General features: G+C 55.1%; 1 protein-coding gene, 1 long non-coding RNA gene and 1 other non-coding gene across 4 annotated transcripts; 1 reads left to right on the forward strand and 2 right to left on the reverse strand.

Annotated features, from left to right (window-relative positions):
- Positions 1-2,414: 2,414 nt before the first annotated feature.
- LOC144285230 (uncharacterized) lies at positions 2,415-3,180 on the reverse strand. The gene is made up of 2 exons (XR_013353581.1): positions 2,934-3,180; positions 2,415-2,774 (listed from the first exon to the last, which is right to left on the reverse strand). It is a non-coding gene; the product is annotated as an uncharacterized LOC144285230 (long non-coding RNA).
- TRNAR-UCU (transfer RNA arginine (anticodon UCU)) lies at positions 2,819-2,909 on the reverse strand. Its single transcript is given in 2 exon segments — positions 2,819-2,854; positions 2,873-2,909. It is a non-coding gene; the product is annotated as a tRNA-Arg (tRNA).
- A 206-nt stretch (positions 3,181-3,386) lies between the features above and the next one.
- On the forward strand, positions 3,387-16,890 carry SLC27A4 (solute carrier family 27 member 4). 2 transcript variants are annotated; one of them, XM_077850885.1, is made up of 14 exons: positions 3,387-3,558; positions 3,920-4,070; positions 4,882-5,048; positions 6,611-7,005; positions 8,525-8,683; positions 10,234-10,303; positions 10,424-10,515; positions 11,329-11,438; positions 11,641-11,850; positions 12,025-12,151; positions 12,788-12,925; positions 13,104-13,268; positions 13,358-13,504; positions 16,022-16,890. In XM_077850885.1, exons 3-14 carry the CDS (start codon positions 4,888-4,890, stop codon positions 16,177-16,179), a joined length of 1,932 nt encoding a protein of 643 aa, XP_077707011.1. In that variant the 5' UTR covers positions 3,387-3,558; positions 3,920-4,070; positions 4,882-4,887; the 3' UTR covers positions 16,180-16,890. The 2 variants fall into 2 exon arrangements, with proteins under 2 accessions (XP_077707011.1, XP_077707010.1); XM_077850884.1 differs by lacking the exon at positions 3,920-4,070 and having other exon boundaries at positions 3,388-3,558.
- Positions 16,891-17,956: the final 1,066 nt, after the last annotated feature.

The following is a 17,956-nucleotide window of genomic DNA, read 5'->3' on the forward strand; positions in this document are numbered from 1 at the left end:
ACCCGGGATCGAATCCCACATCGGGCTCCCGGTGCATGGAGCCTGCTTCTCCCTCTGCCTGTGTCTCTGCGCCTCTCTCTCTCTCTCTGTGACTATCATAAATAAATAAAAATTAAAAAAAAAAAAGCCATATGTAGCTGGCTTCAGAGCAACATTTGGAGTTACAGGGTCTGAGGACAGAGAGACCTGGACCTGCCACTGACCAGCACTCTACCCTTGCAGTACTGTCACCCCTTTGAGCCTCTGGGAAGGCTGTAAAATGGGGAGAGTACCTACCTATCCTACAGCAGGGACGTTATGCACGTGTAGTGGTTTTGCACAAAGTAAGCATTAGAAGGAGAAGCTGTTAAAAAAAAAAAAAAAAAGGAAGTAGAAGCTGTCATTTGCCAGGAAGGCCCTTTGAGGCCTCTGAAGTCACCATGTACACAATGAAGCCAGAGGTATTTATTTTGCACACACCCAGAGTGAGAGGACTTTTATAGTTCAGAGGTCCTAATGCCAATGTAACCAAGTATCTATGGGATAAGTGTCCACTGCGTGCCAGGGGCCAAACCACTTCAGTCCCCTGGGGATCTTTAGTGCCTTCAAGTGAGTCCAAATGTTGGTCTCTTATCTGGCAAGTCTGGAGGTTTAAGAACTGATGTTAATTCCCTAATGCAAGGCAGATAGGGGTCATGTCAGTGGAAAGGAACCCAGTATGAGGTCAGCCTAAGCTCAGCCTGTCCCACAAATGATAGTACCCAGCTCCTGCCCTTAGGAACCCCCAGGGGCTCCTCCTGCCCCCAGGATAAATTCCTCAGCTTATCACACAAAGGCCTTTCCCATCCCATTTCCCACCACATGGCCCTCCCCTGTCCATGAATCCTGATGCACAGGCCCACTAGTCTCCAGTTATTTCACAAATACCTCTGAGTGTTGGCCAAACACTGGGGATTCCACAGTGATAAGAGACAGCTATATCCCTGCCCTCTTGGAGTTGAACAGTTACAGGAGCTGAGGGCCTTTGATGTGCCCGCCCTGTGCTGAGAGCTTGACCCACATCATCTCGTTGAGTCTGTACCAAGCTCTAGGAGGCAGGGACCATGATGACTGTATTCCCATTCTATAATAAGGACATGGGAAGGGGCGCCTGGCTGGCTCAGTCTGTAGGGCATGGGACTCTTGATCCTGGGGTTGAGTTTGAACCCCACATTTGGTTTAGGGATTGCTTTAAAATAAAATCTTAAAAAAAAAAAAAATGAGGACACCAAGGCCATAAGAAGTGATTTGCCCAGTGCCTCAGGTGGGGCTAGGAGTATAACCCAGATGTCCTTGACTGAAAAGCAAAGAAGCCAAGTCATAATAATGTATAGTGCATATCCACTACACATATGGAGAGCACTTGGGGGGCAAACCATTTAATGATCTAATCTCCACTAGTCTCTCTGTGTCCAACTAGACTGAAAGCAACTTAAGGACAATCTTGTTACTGCTATGTCCCCTCCCATCTCCCCCTCAGGCCAGGCCCAGGGTCTAGGTGGAGTGCCACCCTGGCTTCATGGTTGTGACCAGGCTGGGCTGAGGAGAGCTGCGGAGCTGGCCACAAGCACCATCTTTTTTTTTTTTTTTTTTTTTTTTACCATCTTCTAAACTCTCCTTTGTCCACATTACATATAACCTCAGCAGATGATGTGGAAATGATCATGTTTATATTGATGGATCCTGGTGTGGATCAAGTCAGAGCCTCCAATTCACTCTCCCTGTCATTCATTCAACACACATTTATCAAGATAAGCCCTGTGGACATAATCAGGAAGAATCTTCATGTCTAGATTTTGCATGTACTTTGTGGTCAGTGACCTTATAAACTACAATAATAAATATGTCAAATGCTAACTCAATCTTATAGTATGTTCTCATTTTTATATATAAGAAAAAGTGGAGACTTTGAACTTCCAGCTGAGAAGGTGATCCATATGTGTTGGATGCCAATGCCCATGCCCATCACTTCTGCCCCACACTGCCTCCTGAATATAATAGCCATGGGGGAGGTAGAGCTTTAACTTACCTAGGTTCCCCAAAAGGATGCACTTTATACTCTGCCAAGTACTTCTCAGATGAAAATTTCATTTTTAATCCCAAGGACTAGACCCTGAAAACTGCCCCGCCCCTCCCCTTTAAGGACTTCCCACTGGACTAAGGAATTAGGGGATGTATTTAAGGATAAGTGGTGGGGCTCCTGGGTGGTTCAGTCAGTTGTGCCTCTTGATTTCCACTCAGGTCATGATCTCAGGTTTGTGAGATGGAACTCCACCTTAGGGTCCACACTGAGCACAGAGTGTCTGCTGGCCCCTCTCCCTTTGTTCCTCCCCCGCTCACATTCTCTCAAATAAATAAATAAAATCTAAAAAAAAAAAAAAAAAGATAAGTGGCAATTGTGGATGTCCAACGTGTTTAATTATCAAGGAACCAAGTTTTCAGAGGCCCAGAGCCACACAAGGCTGGGGAGCTGGCCAATGGCCAAGGACGTGGCAGGTAGCAAGACAAATACAGTCGTAGGCTTAGAAGTTAGTTGATTTGCTGCAAGGTCAGAGCGATCAGAGGCCAGTTAGGTACAGATCCTCAGCTCCATGCCCTTTGTACCACTAGGTGTGCCACAGTGCTTACAAGATACCAGGGATGAGAAAGGAAGGATTCCTGGGCAGGAACCTGACGTCACGTTTACTGCCGTCCCAGATGCACAGGTGCCAGCCTCAAGTCTGCAAATTTTCTGAACCATGTGAAGGTACTGGAGGCTGTAAAATATCCCCATGAAAGTGAGGGAGGAGCTATCAAAATTCGACTCTGGTGGGACTCGAACCCACAACCTTTGAATCACCACACCCCGATCGGCTAGAAGTCCAATGCGCTATCCATTGCGCCACAGAGCCAGCTACTTGAAACTCCCAGTTCACCTCTGTGTCTACACCACCCTTTTAGCGTTCTTCTAGGTGTAGCGTTAGCCTTTTTGGAGCTCTGCCCATCTCTGCTCGCGTTCTCCGGATTCTCCGCCCACGCTGCGGGCGGGGGTGCTCCCCACCACGTGCGAAAGCCATGGGATTGCCGGCTCTGGGCCCAACCCCAGCCCGCGGCTCTCCTTCCCACCCCGGGGTCTCCGCGGTGGGCGGGGCTGCGCGGCGCGGACTACAACTCCCAGCGTGCCGCGCGGGGCGCCGCCCGAGGCCCTCGCGCGCGCAGGGCGGGCTGGGCCGGCAGGCGTCGGGCGCGTTGGGGCTGCGCGGTGCCGAGGTCTCTGCGGCTCTTCCGCCGCGGGGAAGGCGCGAGAGGCGGTGCTGTGGCCTCGCGCAGCCGGTTTGGGTTGCAGAAGGCGGGCGGGGGAGGAGCGCCGCGGGCGGGCGGGGCCGGGCTGCGGGCGGGGCTGGCCGGGCGGCCGGGCCATGCAGGGCGCGGAGCCGGCGAAGCTCTGCTGAGACCTGGGTCTGCGCGCCCAGGGGCGGCTGATGCCCCCCGCGCTCCCCTCTACGCTGCCGCAGCCAGGCCGCATCTGGACTGGGCGCCGCGCGGCGGGGCCAACACCGGGTGAGCATAGGCCAGGCCAGTGGGTCCCGGGCAGGGAATGTGCCCGGCTGAGTCCTGGGGAGGTGGTGGGGCGGGCCGGGGTGAGGGGCGCGCCCTGCTGCTCTAAGTCCTGGCCGGGCGCTCTGCTGCCCTGGCTGCTCGGAAGCGAAGGCGGTTCGCAGTGACCTGGGACGGGGGCCCGAGGGCTGTCGGCATCCCCTTCCCTTCTCGTCCCATCCCCCAGCCTTCCGGGACGGGTTCCTGTTCTCTGTCCTGGCCGGCTCTGGGAGCCCAGAGGTCTGAGGACCTTAGAGATCTCGGCATTGGATATGGGAGCGCTGATTTTGTCTCCCTCCTTGTTTTTGCTTTTCATGTGGAGAAGGGAGGAGATGGTCTGTAAGAGCTCCCTGTGGTCCAGACCATGTCTCCATCCTGGCTTGGAGACTGTCAGGCTCCCTTATAGCCATGACCTTCGCCTCCTCCCCAGGAATAGAGCCCTGAAAGAAAACTGAGTCCCATCTGCTGCCTCTTGAGCAAGTACCTACAACGCCAGGAGTAGAGACTAAGAGTCCTTCCTAATCTCCGTCTAGTCAAGCCATTCCCCTTCCCCTATAGGCCAGTCCCCACAGAGTCATCTCAATGGCTTGCCAACTGTATTTGTTCGGGGTGACTTCAGGGCCCTCCTGCTCCCTTAATCACCTTTCCCCTCAAGGCGGTCACCTCTCAGGCACCTCCAAGCTCTAACCTGTTTGCTCTGTCGCCCTCTGTGGGCCAGCAGAGACATGGCACTATCCGGGTTTGTGGGCTGGGACTGAGCCAGGCCCCTTACCAGGAAGCTGCCCTTTTGGGTGTTGTGGCTTGGCCTGGTCATCCAGAGAACCTCCTTGGGTCTTTGGATGAGGAGTCAAACCAGAGACACTTAAGTTAATATCCCCCTCCAAGCCATATTGCTTAGAGATCCTGGATATCAGGAAAGTGGACCGTCCTGTTTGGGCTGGAAGGGCTTCCGAGAGCAATTCTCACTATACCCCTAACACAGAGGGGGAGACTAAAGCCTAAAGTAGGAAAGGAATTTACCCAAGGTGATGGGGGTAGTTAGAGGAGGAGATGGGACTAAGGGGCTAGAACCCGGCCTCTGCCTCTTAGCCATGGAACTCCTCATCTCAAGTTCCTCCCCTCTAGCCTTTCCCTTCAAAACAGCCCTGGAAAGGGACCCCATCCTCAGCTACCTACTCAGCATGGCTAAGCCTCACTATGGGTTGATCCCTGGGATCATAGTGGCTGCCTGGGCTAGGAGGTAAGGGACATAGACATTTGGCTCCACTGACTATACTGTGCCCACAGACCACAATGCTGCTCGGGGCGTCTCTGGTGGGGGTGCTGCTGTTCTCCAAACTGGTGCTGAAACTGCCTTGGACCCAGGTGGGGTTCTCCCTGCTGTTTCTCTACCTGGGGTCTGGAGGCTGGCGTTTTGTCCGCATCTTCGTCAAGACCATAAGGCGTGATATCTTGTGAGTATCTGGTCTAGCCCATCCTAGGGTCTCCTACTTCCCAAAATCTCTCCAGACCAAAGTTCTGTGAGCAGAGGGTCCCCTGGTCCCCAGAGGAGCAGCCTCTGCTCTACCCCCTTCCCCTGGCAGTGGTACCTGGTATCTCCACCTCCAAGGTGAAAGTGTTGTCCTAGGGGATCTCCCTAACTTGGTGCTGTTGAGCTTAGGGCAGATTTAGGGGCCCAGAATGTACACTGAACACCAGGTGTGTGAAGAAGACATCTGCAAAGGGTCTTGAGGCCATGCTATGGCTTGTAAGAGAATGAAGAGGAACCCTGTGGGAAGGACCCTGTCCATAAGTCTGAAAGGGCACAGAGTTCAGAGCAGGGCCCTGAATCAGATATCTGGGGAACCTACTCCCCAAAGAAAGTCAGGTATGGTTCACAGGCTCTTCTGTACCAGAAACACCTGCTGCTACCTACCCTGAGCCAGGCGTCAGGCTGACTCTGGAGCTCAGGAGGAACAAGGCAGACCTAGTCTTGGGCCCAGCTTAGACTGGTCAGGGAGATAAGAAGGAGATACAGTAAATCCCTAAACTAACAAAACTGTGCGGGCAGAGCCCCTGGCAGTCTTGCTTACAGGTGGTGTCCCATGGCTCAGCACAGTGACCCACACTCAAAACAGGCAGCTCAGCACTTGTCATCTGAATTGATTGTAAAAGGAGGTTCTGAGTGGCCACTGCAGGAAGGGTGGTAGCAGGAAGCTGTGGGAGTATGGGGCAGGGAGAGATGGCTTCAGGCCAGGACCTTGGGGAATCAGAGAAGGCCTCCTGGAGGACAAAAAGCTGTATTCAAGAGGCGCCTCCAGGTGATGGGAGCAGGGTATTCCAACCAGAGGGCACAACATCTGAATAGGCATAGAACTCAGGGAGCTAGAAACTTTCAAAGGTCAGATGGGGCAGGGGCAGGGCAGGAGAGGGAGATATTGCCAAATAGCTCTGCATTTAGTGAAGCTCTGGGCCCAGGACTAAGTGAGGCCCCAGGGACCAGGTGGTAAACAGATGGAGCCCTACCCTCAATAGGTTCACAGGGAGGGTGATTGAACAAATCTCAAACTTATCCCTTATTTACTGTGGTAGGGGTCCGAAGAGGTGCAGTACAGGGCTGTGGGGGATCTCAAATGAGTTGAGACTTTTGGCTTGGGCCTGAGAGTCATGAAAGCTCTGACAGAGCAGCAGACTCAAAGCAGAGCTTCTTGAGTCCTGGGCGTTGAACCCTGATGCCAGACAGGACCAGGGACCTAATCTCAGCTTGTGAACTCCGGGTGAGCTGTGGTCCTGCAGAGCCTCCTTTCCTCCCGTGTACTGAGGAGGGAGTTATCGCCCGAGTCCCTGGAGTTACTGTGCAGCATCAGTGGGTCGGTGCCTGGCATGGTGCCTGGCGCCCAGGTGCTGGGAAAGGGGAGTGTTACAAGTGATCAGGCTCGGGAGTCTCAGGCCTGTGGGATGGCAACCTGGACCAGGGTATTGGGACCACCCACTCCCAACCCCAGCAGTCACAGCTCCCTTTCTTGTTTCCATGTAGTGGCGGCATGGTACTCCTGAAGGTCAAGGCAAAGGTCCGGCGGTACCTGCGGGAGCAGCGGACAGTGCCTATTTTGTTTGCTTCTATGGTACAGCGCCACCCAGACAAGACAGCCTTGATCTTTGAGGGCACAGACACCCACTGGACCTTCCGCCAGCTGGATGATTACTCAAGCAGCGTGGCCAACTTTCTGCAGGCTCGGGGCCTGGCCTCGGGTGATGTAGCTGCCCTCTTCATGGAGAACCGCAATGAGTTTGTGGGCCTGTGGCTGGGCATGGCCAAGCTGGGCGTGGAGGCGGCCCTCATCAACACTAACCTCCGACGGGACGCCCTGTGCCACTGCTTGACCACCTCCCAGGCCCGGGTCCTCATCTTTGGCAGTGAGATGGCCCCAGGTGAGTCCCAGGGCTGTGGGGTCAAGCAAGAGGTCCCACAGGGTCTTGCACAGACCACAGCCCCTCTCCAGGCCTGGGGGAAACTGTGTGTGGCTCAGGGGTTAAGCCTGGTATCAGATGGCCTGGGCTCTGTTGCTTGTAAGCTGGAGATCCTGACTAAGACTAGAAATGTCTGTGACTCAGTTTCCTCACTGTAGTACCTACCACATATTGTTTTCAAGATGATACTTCACCAGAAGTACTAACAGTGCCTGATGCTAGGTGAGCCCACAGATGCAGTGGTAGCGATTCTTGTGACTAATTAGGCCTCATTTGCTTCATCTATAGAATGAGAACAAGAATGTATCCTCTGGGCAGCCCGGGTGGCTTAGCGGTTTAGCGCCACCTTCAGCCGAGGGTATGATCCCAGAGACCCAGGCTCCAGACGTCGGGCTCTCCCTGCATGGAGCCTGCTTCTCCCTCTACCTGTGTCTCTGCCTCTCTCTCTCTCTCTCTCTCTGTATCTCTCATGAATAAATAATCTTTAAAAAAAATGTATCCTCTGCTCTCCTGCAGAGCTTATGTTTTATTAGCTGCCACATTGAGCACTGACTGAGTACAGAGCTTGGTGCCTTACAAAAGCAGCCCTAATCTTCATAAAGCCAGGTGAGGTAGGGATGTCCATCTTGGCTTTACAGATGAGGAGACTGACATTCAGAGTGGTGTGAGGAGCTCACTTAAGGTCACACCAGGGATCCCTGGGTGGCGCAGCGGTTTGGCGCCTGCCTTTGGCCCAGGGCGCGATCCTGGAGACCCGGGATCGAATCCCACGTCGGGCTCCCGGTGCATGGAGCCTGCTTCTCTCTCTGCCTGTGTCTCTGTCTCTCTCTCTCTCTCTCTGTGTGACTATCATAAATAAATTAAAAAAAAAAAAAAGGTCACACCAAAGCAGGATTTCATCCTGGGATGATGGCCAGGGAAGGTTACTGACATATGGAGAAGGGAAGAGGAAGGATCCCCAAGGGAGAGGGGAGAGGGTTGGACAGATCCAGAGGGAGGCTGAAGTAGAGCTGAGGGGTCTAGGACTGGCCTATGCCCAGCATAGGTGAGCATCCAGACAGCTATAGTGCATGGGGGGACCTGAAGAAGCTGGGGGCTGCTGACCTCTGGTACTCCACACCTTCCTTCTAACGGTCCCCCACAGATGTGCATGGTACAGTGTGGAAGGGCGCAGACCTTGGCATGTGAGAGAGCCAGCTTGGAGTCCCAGCTCCAGCACATTCTAGCTGTGAGCAGGCCTTCCCATTCTTGGAGCCTGTCTCTGTTGGTACCTACCTCCTGGGCTGTGTGAGCAGGAGAGCGCATGCAAGGAATCTGCCGTGTACTTAGCCAGCAACTAGGGAGCTGAGGTGCTTCAGTCATCTTCTTCCCTACACACAGCTGGTCTCCCCTTGACAACACGCCAGCTCTGACACAAGCAGAGGTCCTGGGGACATGAGGTTCCTGGTCTGTCTGCTAATTGGCCCTGTCTCCCCTGCAGCCATCTTTGAAATCCAAGCCAGCCTGGACCCCTCGCTCAGCCTCTTCTGCTCTGGCCCCTGGGAGCCCAGCACCCTGCCCGCCAGCACGGAGCACCTGGACCCCCTCCTGGAAGATGCCCCCAAGCACCTGCCCAGTCGTCCTGACAAGGGCTTCACAGGTGGGCCTCCCACCCCACAGAGGGGTTCTCAGATGGGCCCAGGACAGAACACTGGCCCCAGAGCCAGAGGCCTGGGTTCTTCTGCAGACTTGGTATGTGACCTGGAGTGAGTCCTGTCACCTCCCTTTTTCCAACTGGGAAGATGAGTATAGTGACCATGGGGTCACTCTGAAGGCTGATGTATAGCTGATGTATATGAAGATGCAAGACATGGTGCCAGCAACTCAGGAGTCCAGAAAACCTGATTCTTTAGCTTGGTGAACCAGCCTTCATTGCCATCCATCATGTACAGGGTCACATGGATCCTAGGAAACCACTGGGTCTGAATTTCAGCTGGGGTTGGGCCAGGGGCTAGACCCTCTAAATATTAACTCCGCACCTATTCGGTACCAGCCCCTGTCAGCCTGCGATCCTCTCTCTGCACTAGGCTGCCCTGCCTCCCCATCCCTTCCTCCAGGCAGCCTTCCAACCCTGTAGCCTCTCCTCCGCTCCACTCTGCTCTGGGGAGCCCCCAGTTTGCTACACCACCCAGAGGCTCAGAGCTGGCACTGAGTTCATGCCTCAGCCCACTGCTTCCCTTGTGACCCTGAGCACCTGAGCTGTCCTCTCTCTGAACCGCGGTTCCCACAGTCATAACAATGAGGGTGGTAACGGAACCGATTTTATGGAGTGGCTTTGAGGATTGAAAATGAGACAGTGGAAAGCTCGGGTGTGACAGGAAATGCTCAGGGACCAGTCTTTGTTGGCATCGTGGTCATTTTATCTCTGTCATATGTGAATTTTGTCTCCCGGGTACTTTTTTTTTTTTTAAGATTTTATTTGGCAAAGAGTGAGAGAGCATAAGTAGGGGAAGCAGCAGGTAGAGGGAGAGGGAGAAACAGGCTTCCCACTGAGTGGGGAGCCCAATGTGGGGCTCAATCCCAGGACCCTGAGATCATGACCTGAGCTGAAGGCACAGTTAATCTACTGAGCTACCTAGGCGCCCCTCCTGGGTGCTTTTGTAAGCTACCTGAGGGCGGGGTCTCTGGCTGGGTCAGCCTGGTGTCTTCATGGTACCCAGCCAAGGGCTGGCATAAGCAGGTATCCAGGGGGCATGAGATGGTTGATGCATGACATGCAGTTTTACATGATGTTCCTGCCCTAGGACCTAGGGTCCCCCTCCAGCCTGGTGGGCCCAAGTCTCTATAGAAACTAACGTGACAGGGCAGCCCGGGTGGCTCAGCAGTTTAGCGCCGCCTTCAGCCCAGGGTATGATCCTGGAGACCCAGGCTCCAGACGTCGGGCTCTCCCTGCATGGAGCCTGCTTCTCTCTCTGCCTGTGTCTCTGCCTCTCTCTCTCTGTGTGTTCTCATGAATAAATAAATAAAATATTAAAAAAAAAAAAAGAAAAGAAAGAAACTAACGTGACAGTCCCTGATCTAGGATCAGGGTGGGGTAAAGAAATGATCTGTAGTGGAGAAGCTCTCTGTGCACCCTACTCCCTGCAGCCAGTGTCTTCCCAGCCCTGTGCTGTCTTTTCTCACAGCCACTTATGTGTCTGTTTTCTCTAGATAAGCTCTTCTACATCTACACATCGGGTACCACAGGGCTGCCCAAAGCTGCCATCGTGGTACATAGCAGGTAAGGGGCAAGTGCCGGGGGTTGGGGGGTAGTGGGTGCTGGGGATGGGTGGCAGGGCCTGGGAGGCCCTCCTCCTGCCTCCCCAGAGGCCTGCAAAGCACTCTCTCTGTGCCCTCCCAGGTATTACCGCATGGCTGCCCTGGTGTACTATGGATTCCGGATGCGGCCCGATGACATTGTCTATGACTGCCTGCCCCTCTACCACTCAGCAGGTAACACTGGGCCCATTTTCTCAGCCTCTGGTGCCCCTGGGCCTCAGGAACCCCACCCCTCTTGGCAGGCAGCATCTTGTGGGTAGAAACACATGAATTTTGGAGTCAAATGTGGGTTCAAACTCAGATGTGGCCATTGACTGGACCTCTGAACCAAGATGGCCACACCAGCCTCACAATGTGTGCAGCTGTGTCCCACAGGGCACCCAGGCTAATCTGACCAGCCAGTTCATTTCCACAGGTATGCACAGCCTTGCTGCTTAGGAACAGAAACACAGAGATGGAATAATTATAGTTCCTGCCCTCAAGGTGCTTAGAGTCAGGTGTGGGTTTAGGGCAGGGTGAAGGATGGGAACTCACCTGACTAATATAAGAGATGGCATGGTGAGTATGAAGACAGGTAGGGAGTAGGAGCTCAGCTCAAGAGAAGAGCCCAGTGATGGTCAGGAAGGCTTTCTGGAGGAGATGCTCCCAAGTCAGGCAGATGTGAGGTGCAGAAGCCAGGAGTGCTAGCTTGGTCCCCCTCTAGCTGAATGGCAGCATTACAGGTACAGGAGCAAGAGCTTGGGGCCAGCTCTAGGGCCCCCAGGGACAGTCTGAGGAGCATACACTCGATCCCACACTGGGGAGGCAGCAGGGAACTATGGGAGGTGTCTGATGAGGGGAGAGGTGTGATTAGTTAGTGTTGGAGGAACAGGACAGGAAGGAGGGACTGAGGAAGGGCCTTTGAGGAGGTGGGCTGGGCAAGAGGAAGCTCTGGAAGGAGGGATCTCCCGGCTCCCTGACCTTCACGGCCCAGCCCTCCACCTTTAGGGAACATCGTGGGAATAGGGCAGTGCCTGCTCCATGGCATGACAGTGGTGATCCGGAAGAAGTTCTCAGCCTCCCGGTTCTGGGACGACTGTATCAAGTACAACTGCACAGTAAGTGAGAAGGGCAGAGGATGAGCCGCCCAACCCCTCGGGACCTGCCAGTCCCACAGGGGGACATCTGTCTGGCAGCTGAAGCCCGTCACTCATTTGGGAGCAACATTCCTGTTGTTCTGATGGGGAGACTGAGGTCCACGGGATTGGGAGGGCAGGAGGGAGCAGCCGAGGGCCACCCTCACACCAAGTCCACCCCCAGATTGTGCAGTACATCGGCGAGCTGTGCCGCTACCTCCTGAACCAGCCGCCCCGGGAGGCGGAACACCAGCATCGGGTGCGCATGGCACTTGGCAACGGCCTCCGCCAGTCCATCTGGACCGACTTTTCTAGCCGTTTCCACATCCCCCAAGTGGCTGAGTTCTACGGGGCCACTGAATGTAACTGCAGTGTGGGCAACTTCGACAGCCAGGTGGGCAGCGGGGCTGTGGAGGGTGGGCAGGTCCGGCTAGGAGTGTGGGCACTGGAGACCCTGCTGTCTGGTTGGGGCAGGGCAGTTGTGGGAGTGTGGGCACCAGGCTCCCCACCATTGTCCAGCCTCAGGCCGGTGGCGGGAGAGCCCAGGCCCAAGTCTTGGCCTTTGCAGGTGGGGGCCTGTGGCTTCAACAGCCGCATCCTGTCCTTTGTGTACCCCATCCGGCTGGTACGAGTCAACGAGGACACCATGGAACTGATCCGGGGGCCCAATGGTGTCTGCCTTCCCTGCCAGCCAGGTCTGTCCCAGGGTTGGAAGTGGAGTCAGAGCAGGAGAGTTTGGCCTGGGAGGAGATGGGACTGAGCTGAGTGGGGAGCCCTTTTCTAACCATTGGCCGTCACTTGGCTCTTCTTTTAGGGCCACAAGTCATTTATTTCTTCGTCCATTCATCCTTCCATTCCTCATCCCCTCTGTCAGTCCATTGAGTCACTGTTGTGTGAAGGACCCTGGGATTGATCCTAGCTCAGTTCCTTAGCTCTGTGCCTGAGTCCCCTCATCTGCAAGTGAGGCTGATGGCAACACTGCATCCTGGGGTTGCTCCGGGGATCATGCATGCTGAAGAACGTACGGCTCTTTGAGCAGAGCCAAGGGACCAATGAGTGCTGGCTTTAGTCAGGCTGACTACACAGAGCTTGGCCACCTTTTCGTATTGTTCATCTCTCCATCTGCTCTCCAGACATTACTGAGTGCCTTTGTGCCCATCAGACCCACCAGGAGAAGCTCCCTGCCCTCAGGGCTTCTGCACCAGAGCCCATAGCATTTCTGTGGGAAGCACTGTGACCAAAAGTCAGATCAAGATTCAGGGTGAATTTGGGGTGGGGAACTGGTAGAGGAGGCCACCAGGGTAAAGGTGCCCCTCTTTCTCTGCTCCCAGGTGAGCCAGGCCAGCTAGTGGGCCGCATCATCCAGCAGGACCCCCTGCGGCGCTTTGATGGCTATCTGAACCAGGGTGCCAGCAATAAGAAGATCGCCAAGGACGTTTTCCAAAAGGGGGACCAGGCCTACCTCACTGGTGGGTGGGCACTAGCCCCTTTGAGGTGGGCAGGGTGGAGAGAAATGAAGGGGCCCTCTCCCACCTTTAGAGAATACTGCCCAGACTGCCCCAGTTCCAGCCCTCCTTGTCAAGAGATCCTGGGATCCCACATGGTCAACTGGCCCAAGCCCTGCTCATATGCACCGCCCCCCCCCAGGTGATGTGCTGGTGATGGATGAGCTGGGCTACCTGTACTTCCGAGACCGCACAGGAGACACCTTCCGCTGGAAAGGGGAGAATGTATCCACCACAGAGGTGGAGGGCACACTCAGCCGCCTGCTGGACATGACCGATGTGGCAGTGTATGGTGTCGAGGTGCCAGGTACCTATGGGGCACTGGGAGGTGCCAGGTGTGTATGGGAGGCACTGCCAGGGGTCACTGCCACCTCACTTCCATGCTGCCACCCCCAGGAACTGAGGGCCGGGCTGGAATGGCTGCTGTGGCCAACTCTGCTGGCAGCTGTGACCTGGAGCACTTTGCACAGCTCTTAGAGAAGGAGCTTCCCCTGTACGCCCGCCCCATCTTCCTGCGCTTCCTTCCTGAGCTGCACAAAACAGGTATGTTTCCAGGGCTCCAGGGTGGCTCAGTCAGTTAAGTGTCTGCCTTTGGCTCAGGTCATGATCCCGGGGTCCTGGGATTGAGCCTCCCGCGTCGGGCTCCCTGCTCAGCGGGGAGCCTGCTTCTCTCTCTCCTTCTACCCATATCCTCCCCCCACACACACACTCATGCTCACACTCTCTCTCAAATAAATAAATGAAATCTTTAAAACAAAACAAAACAAACAGGTGTGTCCCCTCCCTTGCTCCAGCTCATGGGTTCCAGGCCTGTGCCCCTTCTTGGTTCCTTTGGAGAGATCCTGGGGGGCTGTCCCTTGCCCTTCTCCCACAGCATTGCTGCGTCATTGGTAAACACACCTCTCTGTATACAAGCAAGTGGGTCGAGCCGTCAGAGACAGAAGGTTCAAATATCCATTAGTGGTACGAATGTTTACTGAGTAACTATTGTGTGCCTGCCAGGCTCCATGCTAGGCCTTTTAGGGATAGAAGTGACAAGTTCTGATGGGACCTTTGCCATCTTGGAGTTTCTCTGTAGCAGTAGGAGAGGCAGCACAGGACAAGGCATTCCAAGGGCAAAGAACAGAATACAAACTGAACTGACAGAAAAGCAAAGGGGGCATGGGGTGCCTGGGAGGCTCCCCTGAGGAGGTGATCTTTGAGATGAGACCTGAATGAAAGGGTAGGCTTTACAGGGGAGGCATTCCGGGCTGGTCCCTAAGCCAGAAGGCTACTTGGGCACAAGGGGAAGGAAAGGAGGCCCCCAAAGCTGGAGCCAAGCTGTGGGCAGCAGTGTCAGGTGGGGCAGAGAGGCCAAGTGGGGAAGACTCTGGGCTGGGGAGGGCCTGGACTATGTCAGGCTCACTAACTGCTCAGCCTTGGGCCATCTCCCTTGTACTGGTCATGTTAGCCCCTGTCAGGTGATAGGCTCCTGGGAGCCCCTGAAGCGGGTCTAATGGGGACACTGGTGCCAGGCTCATGATTGAGGCTGGGAGCTCCTGAGGTTTGGGTGACAGCTGACTTCTCTGTGTAGGAGAGGCAGGGAAGCCAGCATGTTTCAGAGGCTTTGCTCCAGAACAAACGTCCCTTAAGGCAGCCTTTTTTTTTTCCCCCTTGCTTGTGGGTCAGCAATTGGGGTTAAGTTCAGCTGAGCGGTTCTTCTGTTGATGGATCAACTGCCATCACTTGTGACTCAGCTAGGGCTGGAAGGGCTAGAGTGTCCTTACTCGCTTGTCTGGCTCCCCACTGGTTGCTTCTGCAGCACTGTCCAGCAGAGCTGTCTGCAATGATGACGATGTCCTATGTGCATGCTGACCAACACTGCAGCCTCTAGCCCCACGTAACCACTGAGCATTTGAACTGGGACCAGTTGACTGAGGAAGCGAAGTTGACATTTTTCTTCATTTCAATTACATGTATATAGGCCCATATGGCCAGTGGCTATCGTATTGGATAGTGCCAGTCCAGGGGGCATTCCTGGGATGTTTCCTCTCTACTCTGGTGGCTCCTCACCCTTCAGAGACTACACTGGTGCCAGGCACCCCCCGCTCCTGGAGTGGAAGCTGCAGGGCCTCCAAGGCCTCAACTCTCAGAACTCCCATGTTCTTTTGGTCAAAGCAAGTCACAAGGCCAGTTAGATTCAGGTGGAGGGTGAGAAAGACTCTAGCTCTTGTTGAGAGAAATGGCCAAGCCACAAGGCAGTGGAGTGTGTGTCCAGGTAAGGAAGGAACCTGGCCATTTCTAGCAATCTCTCATACCAGGGTTCAAATCCCAGCTCCTGCACTTATTAGCTGTGTGGCATTGACACAGGTATGTGCCTCCCCACGCCAGTCTTCTCATCTCTCCAGTGGGATGATGCCAGTGACCAAGACTTGTGTAACTTCTATGACTTTTTTTTTAAAGATTTATTTACTTATTCAGAGAGAGAGAGAGGCAGAGACACAGGGAGAGGGAGAAACAGGCTCTATGCAGGGAGCCCAACGTGGGACTCCATCCCAGGTCTTCAGGATCACATCCCAGGCTGCAGGCGGGGTGCTAAACTGCTGCGCCACCGGGGCTGGCCACTTCTGTGACTTATGACTGAGAAGACATTGCTGTTGAAACTATTTGACATATGTTAGAAACCAAAAACATGTGCACTGTAGAACCCATAGAATATGGTGGAGCACCTGCCTCTGGGATTCGTGTGCACATTAGATGAGCTCATGCCTGTGCCTGGAGGTTCTCAGGCCCTCCCTCTGCTGTCATTCAGGGTGTGTGGATCTTTTCCCTTCTTTGATTCTCAGTTTCCCTAGCTGCAAGAAGGCAAGTAGTGCTACCACGCCCTCCCGCCCTTGCGCCAGGGCTGCTCTGAGCAGCAGTAGTAATACAACAGCTGGAGCTGCCTTTGCAAAGCAAGGGCTGTGCTCCGCTGTGCTCTGTGCCCATTCCCATGCTCTCCCCAGCCCTCCGCCTCCTCCATCCCTCCAACTTCAGGCCCCCTGCCCTGTACCCTCTGACTCATCCTCTCTGCTCCCTCAGGGACCTTCAAGCTACAGAAGATGGAGCTTCGGAAGGAAGGTTTTAACCCGGCAGTTGTGAGAGACCCACTGTTTTACCTGGATGCCCGGAAGGGCCGCTACGTCCCGCTGGACCAGAAGGCCTACGCCCGCATCCAGGCGGGCGAGGAGAAGCTGTGATTTGCCCTGACTCCCTCTAAGGGCCAGCGGGTGCTGGATCCAGAGCCCCAGCTCCCACCCCAGAGGGGTCATGGGCAATGCTAGACCAAAGCAAGCAGGGCCCAGCACCTCCACCCCGAGGTGCTGACCCCCTTCCCCTCAAAACTGCCAAGTGACTCACTGCCGCCTCCTCCTGCCCCTCATGAGGCTTTCTGTGAAAGCCTCAAGTCCATGTTAATGTCTTCAAGGCCAGGTGGGGCCACCAGGCCCCAGGCTGAGACAGACTGGGTCCCTCAGGATGATGTCTTGGGTCAGGGCAGGGGCAGGTGGAGCGTCGCCAAGTACTCCCCAGAGAGCAGGGAGCTTGTAAAAGGGACGAGGCCCAAAGCCCCCAGACTCAGGAAGGCAGCAGTGTGGGCAGGGCCTACAGCGGCTATTGATCAGGTGGCAATGAGGATACTGGCCCCAGAGCTTTTCCAGTGTCACTCAAGATTGCCTGCACCTCCAGGACCATAGGAGGAGGACCCCGACCTGCAGCAGGCAGCCTGGACTGAGTGCCCCACCACCATCCTCCTCTCCTAGGTGGCTGCCTGGCCACCTCTTGGGCGGGACCTTTCTCCTTGTAGGTCTGTCCATGTTTCTTTCTCCATCTCAGTCCTGGGCTGGCTATGAGAGAAGGGGTGGGGAGGGGGGCATCGCTCAGGGGCCAATAAACTGCCTTGACTCCCCCTAGCCTACCCTGTGTGCATGCCACCTGAGCTCACCCCACCTGCTCGGGCCCCACCTCCTGCCCCTCCAGCCCATTTACTTGTTCAGACTTAGGGATCCAGCAGGTAAGATGCCCTCAGTGAGTTCACAAGGTATTTAAATAGCATGAACTCGAAAGTCCAAAGCAGCTGTATCACTTCTGAGTTTGTGGGCTAGGGCAAGTGACTCAGTCTCCCCATCTGAGTCAGGAGGATTCAGAGAATACAGGTACACATTTTGAGGAAAGGGCCCTTCAGAGCTTTTGAGGGAGAAAACCCTGACCCAGGGGCAGATCCCATCTCCAGATGCTTGAGAGTGCTGTTCCCTTTGCCTGGGGTACATATCACCAGGGTTCTGGGGCTGTGTGAGCCAGAGCAGGGCTGCCTGACCAACTCTGGCAGAGTCCAGAAAAGCTCAGTGATGTTCCCGGGGCTGAGGCACCAGCAGTGCCCGTGGAGAGCCAGCTGTCTCCTAGGCCCCATCGCTGGAGTCACACCCAGGCTGGAAACGCACAGCCTGTTGGGAAAGGGATCCAACCCAGCCTATGGCAGTTATCTTCGCTATGTAAGCTTCCCCAGGGTCTGTCACTTGCCAAGGTCACACAGCAGGGGAGTGGGGGGAGAGGGGCTAGAATGCAAACCGGAGCCCCTGTTGCTTCCTGCTGCCCCACTGCCTCCTGGTGCAGCAGGCCAAGGCAAAGCCGAAAGAGCTTCCATTCCACCCATGCCTGTGGAGCCAACTGTGGGCCCCACCCTAGGCCTGCAGCTGAAGGCCCAGTTGGAGGGGGCCGGGATGAGATTTAGGATGCCCCCTGGGGGAGTGACTTTGATTCAGATAGAGGAGTCTGATGCTGCTCTTGGGGGCCAGTGGGAGGCAGAGCTGGAGTAGAGCCCTTGGAGAGGTGCTGAAGGGGTTTAAGGCGGAGGGAGACAGTCACGGCTGCAGTGTCCCAGTGTGGCCAGCAGAGGGCATTCAGAGCTTGGAGAATCCTATCTTGGCTCTGAGCGCTCAGCCTCCAACAAAAGTGGGAAGGAGGGGCTGAGATCTGGCC

This window comes from Canis aureus, chromosome 16 (genome assembly GCF_053574225.1).
Source record: "Canis aureus isolate CA01 chromosome 16, VMU_Caureus_v.1.0, whole genome shotgun sequence".
NCBI lineage: Eukaryota > Metazoa > Chordata > Mammalia > Carnivora > Canidae > Canis > Canis aureus.

Bases quoted from the DNA above. Each gene is read 5' to 3' on its own strand.
- SLC27A4 (XM_077850885.1), top strand. From the start codon at position 4,888: ATGCTGCTCGGGGCGTCTCTGGTGGGGGTGCTGCTGTTCTCCAAACTG. The intron at 7,006-8,524 runs GTGAGTCCCAGG...TCTCCCCTGCAG, and splicing joins TGGCAGTGAGATGGCCCCAG to CCATCTTTGAAATCCAAGCC. The intron at 11,851-12,024 runs GTGGGCAGCGGG...TGGCCTTTGCAG, and splicing joins TGGGCAACTTCGACAGCCAG to GTGGGGGCCTGTGGCTTCAA.